Raw genomic sequence first — 16,216 nt, 5'->3', positions numbered from 1 at the left:
CTCCAGCACCCAGAGAGGGGCCTCCCCCAGGGTAAAAAGAGCAAGCACTTTGAAGCACCGCATGCCGGGCCAGGAGGGCTTCCACACCCTGAAAACAAAGTCATTAGGGATCCATGCACCCTGGCAATCAAAATTCTGCACTGAAGAAAGCAGGAGTCTGCAGCATGCGTGACCTCTGCATCTTGAATCTGCTTTGCTTGCCACGGGAAGAGCGAAATGACACAGATGCTTCTTGCAGGCATTAAACATCTAACTCCACCATTCCTCTGGTGTCTGGGATTTCGTCAGGCATCTCCCACATGCTTTCCTCTCAGGCATGAGGGCTAGAAACTTGCCCTTCAAACAAATGGACAAGCAAGCAAGCAAGCAAGCAAGCAAGCAAGCAAGCTGAGATTCCAAGCAAGCCAAATTTTGTGCTCAATCCCTGTCCACATTCTGGACTTTTCCACTGCCCTGACCACAAGGTCCTAGCATAACAGCATGGGGGCTCTTAATTTCAAGAAGCAAGGAAGGTTGCATAGCAATGGGAAGGCATGCAAAACACGCCTGCTTTCCTGCAAGCACATCATCCATTCAAAGTATGGGGAAGGGGCACAAGGAGGTGTCTTTCCTGGAGCGGGGAGGTCTACTGTATGTTGCCAAGGGAAACCCACAAGCAGGACTTGAGTACAACAACAGCGCTCTCCCCTTCTGTGGTTTCTAGCAACTGGTATCCAGAGGCATTTACTGTCTCCCCCAGTGGAGTGAGAACATAGCCTTATCCCCCTCCATCGATTTGTTGAATCCTCTTTCAAAGACTCTCATAAGCTGTTGGCCGTCATTGCCTCTGGAAGTTTAACTCTTGTGTGAAAAAGGACTTTCTTTCACCCATCCTGAATTCTCCAACATTCAGTTTCACTGTATGTCCATGAGCTGCAGCATCTCTCCTTGCCATGCATAACTTTATTTCTCAGTTTCACTGGGAGGGTGGAGATTCTCCAGGTTTTTTTACATGTGATCAGGAGAGGCCTTTGCTCCATGACGGCCCATCTAATGCCTTTCTTGGTGCAGCAGTTTCCTAGATACGCAACCTGGGTCTTAAGAGCCAAGGTGACTCCTAGCATGGTGTGACTAAGCAGGGGAACTGCATTAACTCCATCTTAAACCTTGCCTGAGGCTACTTTGCCAGTTGATAGCAGAAGCAAGGCACTGGGTTTCAGCTTCAGCCCATTCTCTGCAATACTGGGATAATAATGCGATGCACTTTTAGAACTCCCAAGAGCTCCAATCCTCTGCCCTTCATAGAATCACAGAATTGTAGAAATGGAAGGGACCCTGAGGATCATCTAGTCCAATGCCCTGTATTGCAGGACTATGCAGCTGTACCCATATGGCAGTGGTGGCCAAACTTGGCCCTACAGCTGTTTTTGGACTACAACTCCCATCATCCCTAGCTAACAGGACCAGTGGCCAGGGATGATGGGAACTGTAGTTCCAAAACAGATGGAGGGCCAAGTTTGGCCACCACTGCCATATGGGGATCGAACCTGCAACCCTGGCACCAGCACGCTCTAACCAACTGAGCTATCCAGGCCGACGATGTTATCAGAAAAGGCATAGAATGCCAGCACATTCAGCTTATTTTAATTTCAACCTGATTAACTGCTCCGCACAGTTAACTGATCACACTGAAACACCAACGCAAAGGCCCTTCAGCTTGGCAAACATTTACAAAGGCTTGGGAGGACGGCCGTCCGACGTCTTTTCCAAACCGGCTCCCTGTTTCACACCTTCACCCTCTCTCCTTTAAGGGATGCACAAATCCAGGTAGCCTGGCTGACTCTGAGAAACTCCCCGTCCACCCGTGTTTTTGTTAAGTTTTGAAGAAGCCGGTGTAAAACCAAAACAGAAACACAGCAGCTGGACCAAGCCAAAGGGACTGGATGGATTCTGCTGAAGCAGAAGGGCTGCAAATAGTTCCTCACGGACACTCGTTTGCACAAGGCTACGTACACATGTAAGAACACAAGAAGCGCCTGCTGGATCAGGCCAATGGCCCATCTAGTCCAAAGAGAAGACAACCACAGGCAGGACCTGAACGCAGCAGTGCTCTCCCCACTTGTGGTTCCTCAGTGTACTGCTTCTGACAGAGGAGGGAGAGCACAGCTATCACGGGCTTGCAGCCGCTGATGGTCTTGTCCTCAGTGAACGGGACGAACCCCGCTTTTAAAGTCATCCAAACCGGAAGCTGTTACAGACACCACTCAAGATTCCTCATCGTGTCTCTTTACGTTTTCCCGGACGGTGTGGTCAAACCCTCTGGAATTCCCTCACACAGACAACAGAGTCATGACCCCGCATGGGGTGAGTGAGGCTACAGCTCGGCCAGAATAGTTAGCAGATGGGTGCATGCCAGCAACATGCATGGGGCAAACGTGGCCTTTTTGAAACCAAGCCCCAGAGGCCGTGTCCTTACCTTGCGTGGACTGTCCACATACGTCGGTGTCATGGCCATGCTGCTGCTGTTCTCGGCTGGCTGGCTGGAGCTCTTCCCAGCAAGTGCTGCTGCTGCTGCTGCTGCCGCCTGCTGCTCTCCCAGGGTCCTGGAGAAGAAAGTGCAGGCAGAGGGATGAACTCACACTTCTTATTTGCGGGAAGTAACCACAAGAACAGTTTGCCTGCCCACGTGACCCTTTCAACCTGCACGTGTGTTTCTGCGCAGAATGTGGCCTGTTGCACAAAGTCACGTCGGTTGCTCTGGTTCAGAAATTATTGATCTGATGTGGAGAAATCTTTCCTATATGTGGAGAGATCTTTCCTACTCTAATTAATTCAAGAGGGTTCTGGAAGCTTCTCTGCGTGATACAAACAGGTGCAAGCTGGTGCAAGTTTCTAGCTGACACATAAGTTCCTATTCTGCCTAGAAACAAGCAGAAGGTTCATGATGTTTGGGTTATTCCTTCAGAGAAGCTGAGCACAGCTGGCTTAAACTGGTTCTGTTATCTCTTTCTGTCAAGGTCATGTTGACTATAATAATAAGGCCAGAAGGAGCCTGGGTTTCATTCTTTTCTATCTCTCTTTCCTTCTGGTGTGGTGTTCTGTATATAGTATGCTTAGTGTTAAGGTTTTAGTCTTATTATAAGTTATTGTTAAGTTTAAGTCAGGTCTGCTGCAACTGGATTTCTCATGGACAGTGCCAATCCTGAATGTATTGGATTTGTGACTGTTATGCTCATTTGCCTTCCAGTAGCAGTAAAGGTCTGCTGGATGGAATATTAATTGCCTCTGGTCTATGCCTTTGGGAATCCAGCAACGTGTTTTAGATTTTACTCTGCTAATTATATGCTGGAATTTGCTCTGGATCAATACGAGTAGAATTCATGACACTCTTTGAATAAACATACATAAATTTCTTATTGTTAACATAATAGAGAGATAATTTAAGGATCTTTACAATTTTATAATATGCAGAGAATAATATGTGTTGAAAAACTGGAGAGAAAAGCTGAGGGAAGTCTGGGGGTGGGTGGGAGGGAGGGCTTTTCTTGGGGAGGGGAGAAATGAAGATGATATGTTTTTGATAATTTGTTATGTTGAAATTCTTAATAAAAACTATTTTTTTAAAAAATTCATGACACTCAACACATTGCTTAGTGTCCCAACTCACTTTTGGCTGGCTTCCATCTCCAGCAGAGCCGAGAGCGCAGAGGTCCCCTTCTTACCCAGAGGGGGAGGCCCGGACGGTTCCAAAGAATGAGCGGAAAGCGGACCCGCCATCTGCAAGCCCTTCATAGCGGTCCCTTTCTAAATGGAAAGGGATCATTGGGGGGCAATGGAAAGGAAAGAGGGGGAAACACAAAGAGAAAACAAAAAGGTAACAAGAACACCGTAATCTGACTTATACTAAGTCAAGAGTATTGGTCCGGCTAGCTCAGTATTCCCTACACTGGCTGGCAGTGGTTCCTTAGTCTTTAAGGCAGGGAGTCTGGAGATGCCAACAGAGACTGAACCTGGGACTTTCTGAATGCAGAGCCGGTACAGGAGTCTCCCCAGTTATCTGTGTGTGACTCGCATGCGGCCATGCACACGTGCAGCACTGGGAAATCATTAATCGGTTTAAGCTGCAAAATGGCGCAAAAAGAGCGGGGAAATGGCTAGCCTTGGCAACTTCAATCCCATAAGCCTTTGCACTGACCTTTGAGGCCTGTGGAGAGTTGGGAGTTTGAGAATGGTTTGTAGGGAGTGATTCGTGCCAGTCTGGTAAGTGCTGCTGGTTTTTAAAAGGTTTGTTTTTTCAAGGGTTTCCAGAGGTTTAGAGCATGTTTAGAGGCTGTTCCCCACTATACGCAATTTCATGCACATGTGCGTTACCTGGGAATGTAACTCCCACGTTGTGGGGAGAGGCCTATACTCTACCATGGAGCCACAGGTATTAAGTCACATGATGTTTCAGTAGCTCTTCAACTGTAGGACTGTGATTAGAAAAATCCCTCCTCAACTCAGTCTCCACTAGGAACTTGTTACATCAGTTTTATACCTGTTTTACTCCCATAAAAATTAAAATCTGGCAAGGGTGTGGAGAAAAAGCACGAGTGGTATAAAGACTGACGAGCATCACGAGCAGGTAGGCTTGTGAGGGAGCCAGGGCTGGCATCAGCTCCCTGCCAAAAGTCAGCACGCTGGCCACAAGGTCTAGATACGCCTTGAAGAATGTGTGAACGGGCCCACAAAAATTCACAGAGCGCTGGCTCAGGTCACCGGCTCACCCGGATCATCCGGTCCGACCGGTGGCGCCTGCGGATGCGGTTCAGCCCCTCCACAAAGCGAATGAAGCCATCCAGGAGCTGCCACTCCTCCTCGTCCGAGCGAGCCTTGCCCCCGTAGACGTCGCAGTGCGCCTCGCCCTCCATGATGCGCTTGGTGGCACTGATGCAGGCCGGCAGCAGCAGGAAGCGAGTCCGCCAGAATTTGAGCGACTCAATGAGACTGGGGGGAAGCCAAGCGGGGTGGGGTGGAGAAATACACGGAAATCATAATGTGTGTATGTCTTTGGACAATACAGTGGTACCTCGGGTTAAGAACTTAATTCATTCTGGAGGTCCATTCTTAACCTGAAACTGTTCTTAACCTGAAGCACCACTTTAGCTAATGGGGCCTCCCACTGCCACCGCACCACCACAGCACAATTTCTGTTCTCATCCTGAAGCAAAGTTCTTAACCCGAGGTACCATTTCTGGGTTAGCGGAGTCTGTAACCTGAAGAAGAGAAGAGTTTGGATTTGATATCCCGCTTTATCACTACCCAAAGGAGTCTCAAAGCGGCTAATATTCTCCTTTCCCTTCCTCCCCCACAACAAACACTCTGTGAGGTGAGCGGGGCTGAGAAGTGTGACTAGCCCAAGGTCACCCAGCAGCTGCATGTGGAGGAGCGGGGAATCGAACCCGGTTCACCAGATTACGAGTCCACCGCTCTTAACCACTACACCACACTGGTGTCTGTAACCCGAGGTACCACTATAAAGGAGATTCCAACTAAAGATTAGGAAGAACTTCCAGGTGGTGAGAGACATTCGACACTGGAACAAGCTCCCTTGGAGGGTGGTGGACTCTCCTTCACTGGCGAAGAACAAGAAGTTGGATGGCCATCTGTCAGGGATTCTTTGGCCATGATTCCTGCCTTGCAGGATGACCCTTCCCAATTCTAAAATTTTCTGATTCTGTGTCATGTACAGAAACGTCTGCCAAGCTGCTCAAATTGAGTTAAGTATCAGTCAACCAACCTTGCAAACATACTTTACAGATTTCTACACCTCTTCCTACCCATCTGTGCTCACCCCTTGCAGCCTGGCAGAAAAGGAGGAGCCAAACTCTCATGCTACTTCAGAGTTTGGGTGCCAGGAGGGGATGCTTCCTGGACACGTGGGGCAACCATGCAAAGGAGCTGCTGGCCAGCCTGCAGCCCAGAGGTCCACATGGCTCCCTCTGGCTGCACACAAGAAGATCCTCATTGAAGCATCTCCTTCTCAAGCTTGATGCAGGAGCTGCAGTGGCTGTATTGGGTTGCTGCCACGCTCTGGAGACCAGAGTTGTGGGCTTCTTTTTTAAAAACAAAACAAAATAAAACAAGTCTGTTACACTAAAAAAGATGCAGAGCAGTCACAAGCAGAACACACACAAATCCAACACAAGTACGTTTTCCATGCACCTGCTGGCGGACAGCGATGATCAAATTACTTTAATAGCGGCTGAATTTTTGAGTGCTGTCCATGAAGAAAGAAGGGGCCATGATAAAGAGACTTAGTGGTTTTTAATGGTAGGTGATGTTGCTGTGTTGTATTATATATATTATATTATCTTTGTACATCGATTCATTTCTTGGAGTTAAGAATAGGACTAGGATAAATTGTGTTCGCTGAGCCCGTATTTTATACAGTCTGTATGTGATGTTTGTATGTGAATGTGTGGTGTGTTATGCCTAATAAAGGATTTTATTATTATTATTACGTTTTCCATGCAATATAGGGAGCAGCCAGCCAGACACAGACAAATTGCCCAAATAACTATGAGAAAACAAGCCTAAAAGTATCAAAAGAAACACTTTTATGTTGCTTTAGGAGTTCATCCTATTCTTCTGCGGAACTGATATTGAACACAGCTGGAGATCAGTGTTAAAAACTCAGATATATAAGGTAGGTACCAAATGTCTCCTTAAACCAGGGTTACAGTTGCCAAAACAGAAGTTCTTGTTGCCATTTTGTGGCCGGACAGCTCGAAAGTCCTATTTTTCAATGCAACTTTTTGGTTCCTGAAATTTGTTCCGATCATGCAGATAAAATATCACAGGTAGAATTCTATAGGATGTGTTGTTACGTGTGTGAAAACAGGGAAAATCCAAGGATCCCCAGGCATGCACTTCCAGATGGTGGAGATGTCAGGCACCATCTTGGCACTCAGGTATCTTCACTTGGTCGCAAGTGGCCAATAGCCAGGTGTAAAATGCGCCTGGTGAATTTCAAACGTGCCTGGAGAGCACCAGGTCACTGAAGGCTGCTCAGCACTTACCTGAAATCCTCTGAACCTGCGGAGCAGATGTACTGGTCCAGGTAATTCCATTTGTATTCCTCTAACCTCTCATGGGAAAACTCAACCCAGCAAGAGACAAACTCAGAGTCAGAGTGGGAAGGGCACAGGCTGTAGGTGTAATTTATCTGGGCTGATTCATATGGATACCTAAAGAGACCAGAGAAAACCTTGGCAACTCAAACCCACAAGCTTTTTTATTTTCATATTTTTTAAAGCCAAGCAGCTAGTCCACATTGGCACTAGAGATCCACCTGAAGATCAGTACCCAGAAGATCACCTCACCCCCTATACATAACGAACCAAACACTGTGCCTTGTAGGAGAGGGACTTGTTCCGTCACCCAAGATGGAAAGGAGAAGCGTGGGAGGCTTGGAAAGTGTATGGCTGGCAACGCCTCTTGCGCTATGGTTCCCAAACCTGGAAACCTCATGCAAGGGATTCTGACGGGTGGGTGGCACAACCCACCTCTCAATCAGATTTGACAGAAGGAAGAAAGGGTGGATTTTGGCCCACAGAGCCAAAAAGGGTTCCTCACTCCTGATCTACGGCTGCCAAAGTTACTCACTTTGGCAAATACCGAGTGACGGTAATGATTTTGTCCTTCAATACCACTTTGTGGAAGGTGCGGCCCATGCTTAGCCAGTACTGGTCCTCCTCTTCAGCCCGGATTCGTGACACGAGGCCTGGTTTGTAGGAAGGGTATCGTAAATACATACATATATATATCAAATATATCGTAAATAAATATATATACCATATTTTTTGCTCTATGACTCACTTTCTCCCTCCTAAAAAGTAAGGGGAAATGTGTGTGCGTCTTATGGAGCAAATGCAGGCTGCGCGGCTATCACAGAAGCCAGAACAGCAAGAGGGATTGCTGCTTTCACTGCGCAGCGATCCCTCTTGCTGTTCTGGCTTCTGAGATTCAGAATTATTTTTTTCTTGTTTTCCTCATCCAAAAACAAGGTGCGTCTTGTGGTCTGGTGCGTCTTATAGAGTGAAAAATACGGTACGTATCAAAGTGGTTTGCAGCAATAAAAACACAGAAGCATTTTAACTCTGTACAGTAGGCTGCTTTCTACACATGCATGCACCCCTCCATCTGGCAAGCCAGAGACACAATCAGAGCTCAATGACACATCCCAGTCAGGCAAAAACACTCCGGGAGGGTGCAAAGCAAGGCTGGTGAGGGGTGTTGCACAGGCATAGCCTGGGAAGAGGGCTGGTCTCCCACCATTGCTCAACTGCATTTCCAAGTCAACCAAGGGCTAATCTGAACTGATTAATCTCCCTCCTTAAAATGGAGGAGGAGGAAGAGAGGGTCTTGGGCAGGCTCTCACCTCTGCTGTACAAGGGGCTGCTGCTGAGAGGCGGCTGGACGGCTGCAGGCGGCTTCTGAGGCTTGCTTTGCACGATGAGCTGGTAGCCCTGCATAAGCCTCTGGCATATGAACTCCTCAAACACTTGCTGGGCCGTCATCTGCACACCTTCCTCGTCCCTCCTGAGAAGGGAAAAGGCGGGCAGCGAGTTAGTTGTCCCTACCTCAGGCAGGCAATCAGGCACCACCCTCTTCCCACAGCAGCCAACCAGACGGCTTTCTGCATGAAGGGGGAGGCTGGAAGATTCAGGAAGTCTTCCTTTACACAGCTCATAGCTGGACTGCGGAACATGCCGCCACAGGAGGCAGTGATGGCCGCCAGTTTGGATGGCTTTAAAAGAGGATTGGGCATACAAACAAATTCTTGTCTTATCCTTATTTTTTCTAAACATTGTTAGGTGAGTTTCCCCAAGTCCCCCCGTCTGATTTTCATTTTACCTCATCTTTAGCAGTTTCATATATCATAATTTTAAACCATTTTTTATCACACTTAAAGGGTAAAGGGACCCCTGACCATTAGGTCCAGTTGTGACCAACTCTGGGGTTGCTGCGCTCATCTCGCTTTACTGGCTGAGGGAGCCGGCGTACAGCTTCCGGGTCATGTGGCCAGCATGACTAAGCCGCTTCTGGCGAACCAGAGCAGCGCATGGAAACGCCGTTTACCTTCCTGCCGGAGTGGTACCTATTTATCTACTTGCACTTTGACGTGCTTTCGACTGCTAGGTTGGCAGGAGCTGGGACCAAGCAACGGGAGCTCACCCCGTTGCAGGGATTCGAACCACCGACCTTCTGATACCAAGTCCTAGGCTCTGTGGTTTAACCCACAGCACCATCCGCGTCCCTTTATCACACTTACTTTTACCATAAAAATCTTCACATTTGTATTGTTTATTTGTGTTTTAAAATGAATAAAAAAAATGGGGGGGGGGAGAGGATTGGGCAAATTTGTTGGGGAGAGGACTACTGGCAGTTCCTAGTCATGACAGCTATGGTCTGCCTCCCCAGGAGGGGAGAGGCTCTTGTTGTTCAAGTCTTGTTGTTCAAGTCCGGATGTTGTTCAAGACACGGATGGTGCTTGTGGGGTTTCCCAGAAGACGACATCTGGTTGGCCACTGTGAGGGCAGGAGGCTGGACTAGATGGGCCATGGGCCTGATTCAGCAGGGTTCTTCTCATGTTCCCCACCAGGGGCACTACCTGGAAGAAGCTGGCCTGGCCGTGACCCCCCTGCCCTCCCAATTACTTGCCATTTCTCCAGCCACTGATGGCCAGGCCCAGCCTAGCCCAGCCAGTTCAGCATCCCAAAGCACCCAATGGGACAGGGACAGCTCTCCGATTTCAGCCGCAGGGTACGCATACCTGTCCAGATCTGCTTCGGGCAGCAGGTCATAGCACCCTTCGGTGTAGTCGTTCTGAAGGCTCTGGCGGTCCGGGAAATAATCCGTGGTGAGGGGGAGGCAGGCGGGCGTGGTAAGAGACTTCCAGTCCACCCCGACTGTACAACAGAAGCCTGGCACTACGGGGGGAGCAGACAGCGTCAGAACTGCCTCGTTTCGTCACCGGGCGGAAGGCAATGGGGGTGGGTTGGGCATCAGTGCGAGGGAGGAAGGAGAGAGAGAAAAAAAGAGAGAGGAGGAGGAGGAGGAGAATAAAGTGCCACAGAAGCAAAAAATGGGAAAAGGGAAGGAAGGAAGGAAGGAAGGAAGGAAGGAAGGAAGGAAGGAAGGAAGGAAAGAAAGAAAGAAAGAAAGAAAGAAAGAGATAGATTTGCATGGGCAGGAGAATGAAAATTGTTCAGGGTGGGACAATGAGGTGGGAGGAAGGGTCGAGGAAGAGGGGAGGAAGGTAGGGAAAGAAAGACAGAGTTTGTTAAACAACACAGTGGCCATGCCGATTCACTCCCATCATGCAACTGGGAATAAAAATAAAGTTAATTAACAGTTCAATTCGCCTTTCGATTTGTAAACTCGAACCAATACAGCAGCTGCAGGAATTAAAAAACAACAGCTATTAAAAGCATCCCGAGGCGAATGAATGAAGAAGTGCAGGGCAACACCCGTATTCCAAGCCCAGAACAGGAGAGGGCAAAGACCCTTCCCCTCCTGTGCCAAAGTGCCAGAGAAAGAGAGGAGGGCTAAGAGAGGGCAGCAGAGCGGCCTGCACCCAGCAGAAGTTGCACACTCATTAGAGCAGCAGAAGCAGCAGCAGCAGAAGGCAAAGGAAGCATGGGGAAAAATTTAAAAGGAAGGAATGAGCAGCACAGGGAGGTAAGAAGGGATCTGGGGGAATAGTGAAAAAGGGGATCTTGCTGGGGTGACCCTTGCCAGTGGGTGGAATTGGCAGGGAGGCCAGTGTAGGTGGCACCCAGGCCAAAGGCAGGCAGAGCCACCCAGTAAGAAGGCAGGCAGACATGGGAGGATATGGCTGGTGGCGCAGTGCCCCCCCCATTTCCCCCTAAAGGGGAGCAGCTTCCAAGGAAGCAGCGCTCACAGGATCAAAGCCGCCAGTTGCTCCACACTCTGGGCATGGGCTGCATCGAGACTCCTCTTGACCAAAACCCCTCTGCATCCCCAGCCTAGTGGCCAGGGCAGGACATTCTTTGCACCTTCTGAGCCAGCTGACAGGTGCAGGAGGAGGAGATGAAGATGGGGGACTCATTTCCCCATAGTGCTCTCCCCCACACTCGAGATGTGTAAGTCTGGCTCAATAGCATGAATGACAGAAGCCAATCTAAGGGGAGAATGGCATCTGCACCCGGGAGAGGGTTCCTGGGGCTCATCTCCTGCTAACAAGGGTTGTCAGAGCAGCTACTTGGGCTGGTTCCCACATCCATGAGGGAAAAGCACTCTACACATGCTCAGAGACTTCCCTCAAGTCCTACCTATGTTCCAAGGCTAAGCCATCAAGGGCAAATTCCTGCATCGGAGTGAGCCTCGCAAGACACGCTGGGCTTGGCAGATATTATTGATCACAGAAGATGGGCACAATAAATCCAAACAGAAGGCAAATTTACACAGAGACCAACTTTTAAATGGCAGGCAGATCAAGCCCTAGGACCAAAGTTTTTCGTTGTGGAGTGGGAATTGTACTCAGGTTCCAGAGCATGAGCAATCTAGCTCCCCTCTTTCCATCCCAGGGCACAGACTGTGCTCTGGTCTCCACCCAGAACGACTGCAATTTGCAAGAGCCTCACAGCTCTCTGAGGGGGAAACGCAAAAAACAATCACAGGCCGCCTAAGCAAAATCCTTCCATTTAAGAATTTTGCAATTGACTCTGTGATTGAAGAATCGCAGGCCTCCGATAAAACAGTCCCACAAAGGACTCTGAATGGGCAACCTGGCAAAGTATGTGCAAGGGGGTAGAGCAGTTTTCTCCATTCACTTCCAAGCCTCCTCAATAAAAGCTGCATTTGAAAAGGAGATGTAAAACTGCCTCTTCATTATTACAAGGGCTGTCCAGCAACTTTATCACGTCTGCCTTCTAAAAGATTCAATATCAAGGCATTCAAGTGTGTCAAGGAGAAAGCTTTCCTGTATGCGGGAACAGAAAAGCCAGTTAAGTATGTCACCCTGTTCTTAGAATTAAGACATGGTGAACCCAGCAAGCCAGACGGGGATGCCAGGGGGAGAAGATAAGGTCCCAGGAGGGGGATGCTGCCTCCCCCAACTTCTCACAGGTCAACATTCATTAGTCTAACAATACATTTGCCCTGCTCAAGGTTCACAGATAGTAAATGAGGAGACAGTCAAACAACCCTTTGCACCAGTTCCCTTAAAGGTAAAGGGACCCCTGACCATTAGGTCCAGTCATGGCCGACTCTGGGGTTGCAGTGCTCATCTCGCTTTATTGGCCGAGGGAGCCGGCGTACAGCTTCCGGGTTATGCGGCCAGCATGACTAAGCCGCTTCTGGCGAACCAGAGCAGCACACGGAAACGCCGTTTACCTTCCCGCCGGAGCGGTACCTATTTATCTACTTGCACTTTGACATGCTTTCGAACTGCTAGGTTGGCAGGAGCAGGGACCGAGCAACGGGAGCTCACCCTGTCGCGAGGATTCGAACTGCCAACTTCTGATCAGCAAGTCCTAGGCTCTGTGGTTTAACCCACAGCGCCACCCGCGTCCCCCAGTTCCCTTACCCAGGCAGATTTATTTAAATGCTGTGGTTAGTGTTGCTCGCTCTCAGACAAATATTCTGAGATGTTCCCGACAGCTGAAGATCCGGTCATTGAGCAACCAGAGGCCTTCGTCTGTGGGATTGTGTCCCCACAGCTTCTGTATGGGAAAATCCCAGATGGAAGGAAAGCCCTATCCCAAAACTTACCACTCTGGAGAGAGGGAGCAAAAGGAACTGGAGGCGATCGGGAGCCCTTGGGACTCTGGAAGTGCTTCTCTCGCTTTTGCCCTCATCTACACAGACCAACCTCCTCCTCCCCAACCCTGTCATCACTGCTCTTACTCGGATCTGGAGAGTTAGAGACGGCGCTCTCCAGGGAGTCCTTGTTCTGGCTTCGGGCATTCATTCCTGAAAGAAGGGGAAAGATATCAGCTTGCATTTCTTAGTACAGAGAGTATTGATCTTTCCTATTCTAATAAATTCAAGAGGGTTCTGGAAGCTTCTGGGAGCGTCTGTGTGAAAAAACCAAGCAGAAGGTTCATGATGTTTGGGTTATTCCTCCAGAGAAGCAGAGCACAGCTGGTTTAAACTGGTTCTGTGATCTTTCTGTCAAGGTCATGCTGACTATAATAGTGAGGCCTGGGTCTCAGTCTTTTCCATCTCTCTTTCCTTCTGGTGTGGTGTTCTGTATATAGTAGGCTTAGTGTTAAGGTTTTAGTCTTATTATTATTTATTGTTAAGTTTAAGTTAAGTCTGCTGCAACTGGACAGTGCAAATCCTGAATGTATTGGGTTTGTGACCATTATGCTCATTTGCCTTCCAGTAGCAGTAAAGGTCTGCTGGATGGGATATTAATTGCCTCTGGTCTATTTTCTTGGGAATCCTGCAATGTGTTTTAAGTTTTTACTTTGCTAACTATACGTTGGAATCTACTCTAGATCAATATTGAGTAGAAATTCACCGACAAAAGAGACCTTCGCCATGACAGGAGGTGCAGAGAGGGCTTTCGTGAGCCACAGAACCTTTCTAGTCCAGCCTTGTGTTCTCACAGTGGCCAAACAGATCCTCCAATGGGAAGAAGCCAGCAAGCAGGATTCGGACACAAGAGCCCTCTCCCCTCCTGAGGCTTCCAGCAACTGGGATTCAGAAGCATTGCTGTCTTTGACTGTGGAGGCAGAGCACAGCCGTCATGGCTAGTAGCCATTGATAGCCCTCTCCTCCATGGATTTGTCTAATGCTCTTTTAAAGCAATTTAAGTTGGTGGCCATCACTGCCTCTTGTGGGAGTGAGTTCCACAGTTTAACCACATGGGCACTAACTGCAGGGACATACCGTATTTTTCGCCCTATAGGACGCACTTTTTCCCCTCCAAAAAGGAAGGGGAAATGTGTGTGCGTCCTACGGGGCGAATGCAGGCTTTCGCTGAAGCCTGGAGAGCGAGAGGGGCTCTCCAGGCTTCGCAGACCTCTCCGCAAGCAGCGGGAGCGCTCCTGCTGCTTGCGGAGAGTTGCCAGCATGCCGAAGCCTGCATGCGCTGAGATCAGCGCGTCCAGGCTTCGCGGACCTCTCCGCAAGCAGCGGGAGCCAGCGCTGGGCTCCCACGGCTTGCAGAGAGCTGCCTGTTTGGGGGCTGGGGTCGGGGGAATCTCGGGCCTCCCCCGCCCCAGCCCCGCGCCTGGGGGGGGGAAATAATTTTTTCCCTTTATTTCCCCCCCAAAAAACTAGGTGCGCCTTATGGGACGGTGCGTCCTATAGGGCGAAAAATACGGTAATGCTCACGGTCCCTGCAATTTGCTCTTCCATGACGAACGCCCAGACAGGTGTATGTTATGGGTCAGTTTTGGAACAGGCCCGCATCATCACCGAAGCCCGCCCGCCACCTGCCTCGTGCCAACCGTTATCACCTGTGGCATGGCTGCCAGTGAGCTGGTTAGAGTAATCTTCCATGCCGCTGAAGCTCATGAAGGAAGTGCCATCATCTGGATGGTGAGCAACTCCATGCCTGGAGAGAAGGAAAGGAAAGCTTTTAAAGATAACAGTAAAAGAAGAATAAAAAAATTCCTTCCAGTGGCACCTTAAAGACCAACTAAGTTAGTTCTTGGTATGAGCTTTCGTGTGCATGCACACTTCTTCGGATACACTGAAAACTTTCAAATGTTTTCAGTGTATCTGAAGAAGTGTGCATGCACACGAAAGCTCATACCAAGAACTAACTTAGTTGGTCTTTAAGGTGCCACTGGAAGGATTTTTTTTTATTTTGACTATGACAGACCAACACGGCTACCTATCTGTAAGTAAAAGAAGATTAAAGCATGTCAACATCTATGTGTCTGGAGAGGCTTTTAAGTTTGTTTTTTTTAAAAAAAGGTTTTAAGCAGGTGTTTGAAAAAGGTACAGTGAAGGCTCCTCCTACCTGGTATCAATAGGCAAGGAGTTCCAAAGGGTATGTGCTGCCATGCTGAAAGATCCGAGTTCTTACAAATGCAGAAAGAGCTGCAGCCCAAACATTTGTGGGCAAAGGCCAAGAGAAGAGTACTTTGAGGCAGCGACCAGAGAAGAATGGCAAACCAGGTTGATGGGTTATTCCGAAATGGCAAAATTAACTGGGAAACTCAGTAATCCAGAAGACAAGGACTTTAACAAGGAATGGGGAAAGTTTATAATTTATTTACAAGACCATTGTAAACAGGTTAAAACATTAGCAGGGTTTTAACCACACTTGTAAAGTAATGGAAAGTATGGAAAATTTAGAAGGATTAAAAATCTGGATAAGTATTGATACGCAGTTGTAAAAAACATATTGTTAGGATCCATGGAAGGGATGGGGGGAAGTCAGGAGATTCAGAGCAATCTCGATATTTGGATTCGGAACTGTTTTTTGTTGTATGTTTATACTTTTAAAAATCAAATTAAAAAACCATATTCCCCCCCCCCCAAAAAAAAGAGTAATTTGAGGTGGAATCAGACTTCCTATGAACCCAACGCCTGAAAGCTCCATCAACGAGACCCACTTTTGGTTGTAAGTTTAGGGGGAAGCGCCCCTATGTGTTCCCTTTGGGCAGCCTCACCTCCCGGCTGCCTCGTGATAGGCCAGCTCCAGCAGTTCTGCAGAGGAGTGGGTCCAGTCCCTCTGCCCGCTGCCCTGCATCTCAGCCATGTTCTGACGCGTCTGGTGGTGGATCTGGATGGCTTCTCCAGAAGGACCTGCCCAAGCACATGATTCAGTTATCACTTGATTTGCCAACCAGCTCCTCCCATGCTCCACACTGACTCTCCACGCCACAAGGTTGCATCTGAAGCAGCAATTTCCCACCAAATCGAACACAGAGGTGGCCGAGTTTGCATTGCGTCCCCTGAGCTGTTCCTGCCACAGTCTAAAAATGTGCAGTTTGCCTGTTTTTGTTTTGTTTTGTTAGTTTAGTGTGTTAGTGTTATGTAGTGTTTCTGTATTGTATTGTTCTTTTTTTGTAGTGTTTAAATTGTTGGAAAAGTAATAAATATTATTTTAAAAAATAAAAAAAAAAATGTGCAGTTTGCCAAAGGGGTGCAATCTTTCACATGAATAGCCTGAACCAAACATGAGAAGCACCTTGCTGGACCAGGCCAAGAGTTCATCTAACCCACGGTCTCAGTCTCCAGCTGTTTTGGGACTACAGCGGTACCT

General features: G+C 48.5%; 1 protein-coding gene across 6 annotated transcripts in view; it reads right to left on the bottom strand.

Annotated features, from left to right (window-relative positions):
• The window catches only part of DEPDC5 (DEP domain containing 5, GATOR1 subcomplex subunit), a 62,160-nt gene that overhangs the window by 13,750 nt on the left and 32,194 nt on the right, over positions 1–16,216 (bottom strand). For 5 of the 6 annotated variants that reach the window (XM_082202998.1, XM_082203003.1, XM_082203000.1 and 2 more), the window contains exons 23-32: positions 15,621–15,756; positions 14,457–14,554; positions 12,895–12,960; positions 9,797–9,980; positions 8,402–8,562; positions 7,627–7,744; positions 7,041–7,208; positions 4,746–4,965; positions 3,647–3,783; positions 2,456–2,582 (exon numbers count right to left, since the gene is read on the bottom strand). In XM_082202998.1, the coding sequence (XP_082059124.1) occupies positions 2,456–2,582; positions 3,647–3,783; positions 4,746–4,965; positions 7,041–7,208; positions 7,627–7,744; positions 8,402–8,562; positions 9,797–9,980; positions 12,895–12,960; positions 14,457–14,554; positions 15,621–15,756 (1,415 nt within the window). The remainder of the gene's footprint in view (positions 1–2,455; positions 2,583–3,646; positions 3,784–4,745; positions 4,966–7,040; positions 7,209–7,626; positions 7,745–8,401; positions 8,563–9,796; positions 9,981–12,894; positions 12,961–14,456; positions 14,555–15,620; positions 15,757–16,216) is intronic. The other variant, XM_082203002.1, reaches the window with a different exon arrangement.

The sequence above is a fragment of the Podarcis vaucheri genome, assembly GCF_965113315.1.
Source record: "Podarcis vaucheri genome assembly, chromosome: 16".
Taxonomy (NCBI): Eukaryota; Metazoa; Chordata; class Lepidosauria; order Squamata; family Lacertidae; genus Podarcis; species Podarcis vaucheri.
The sequence above is the reverse complement of the archived record's forward strand: the minus strand, read 5'-3'. Positions and strand labels throughout refer to the sequence as shown.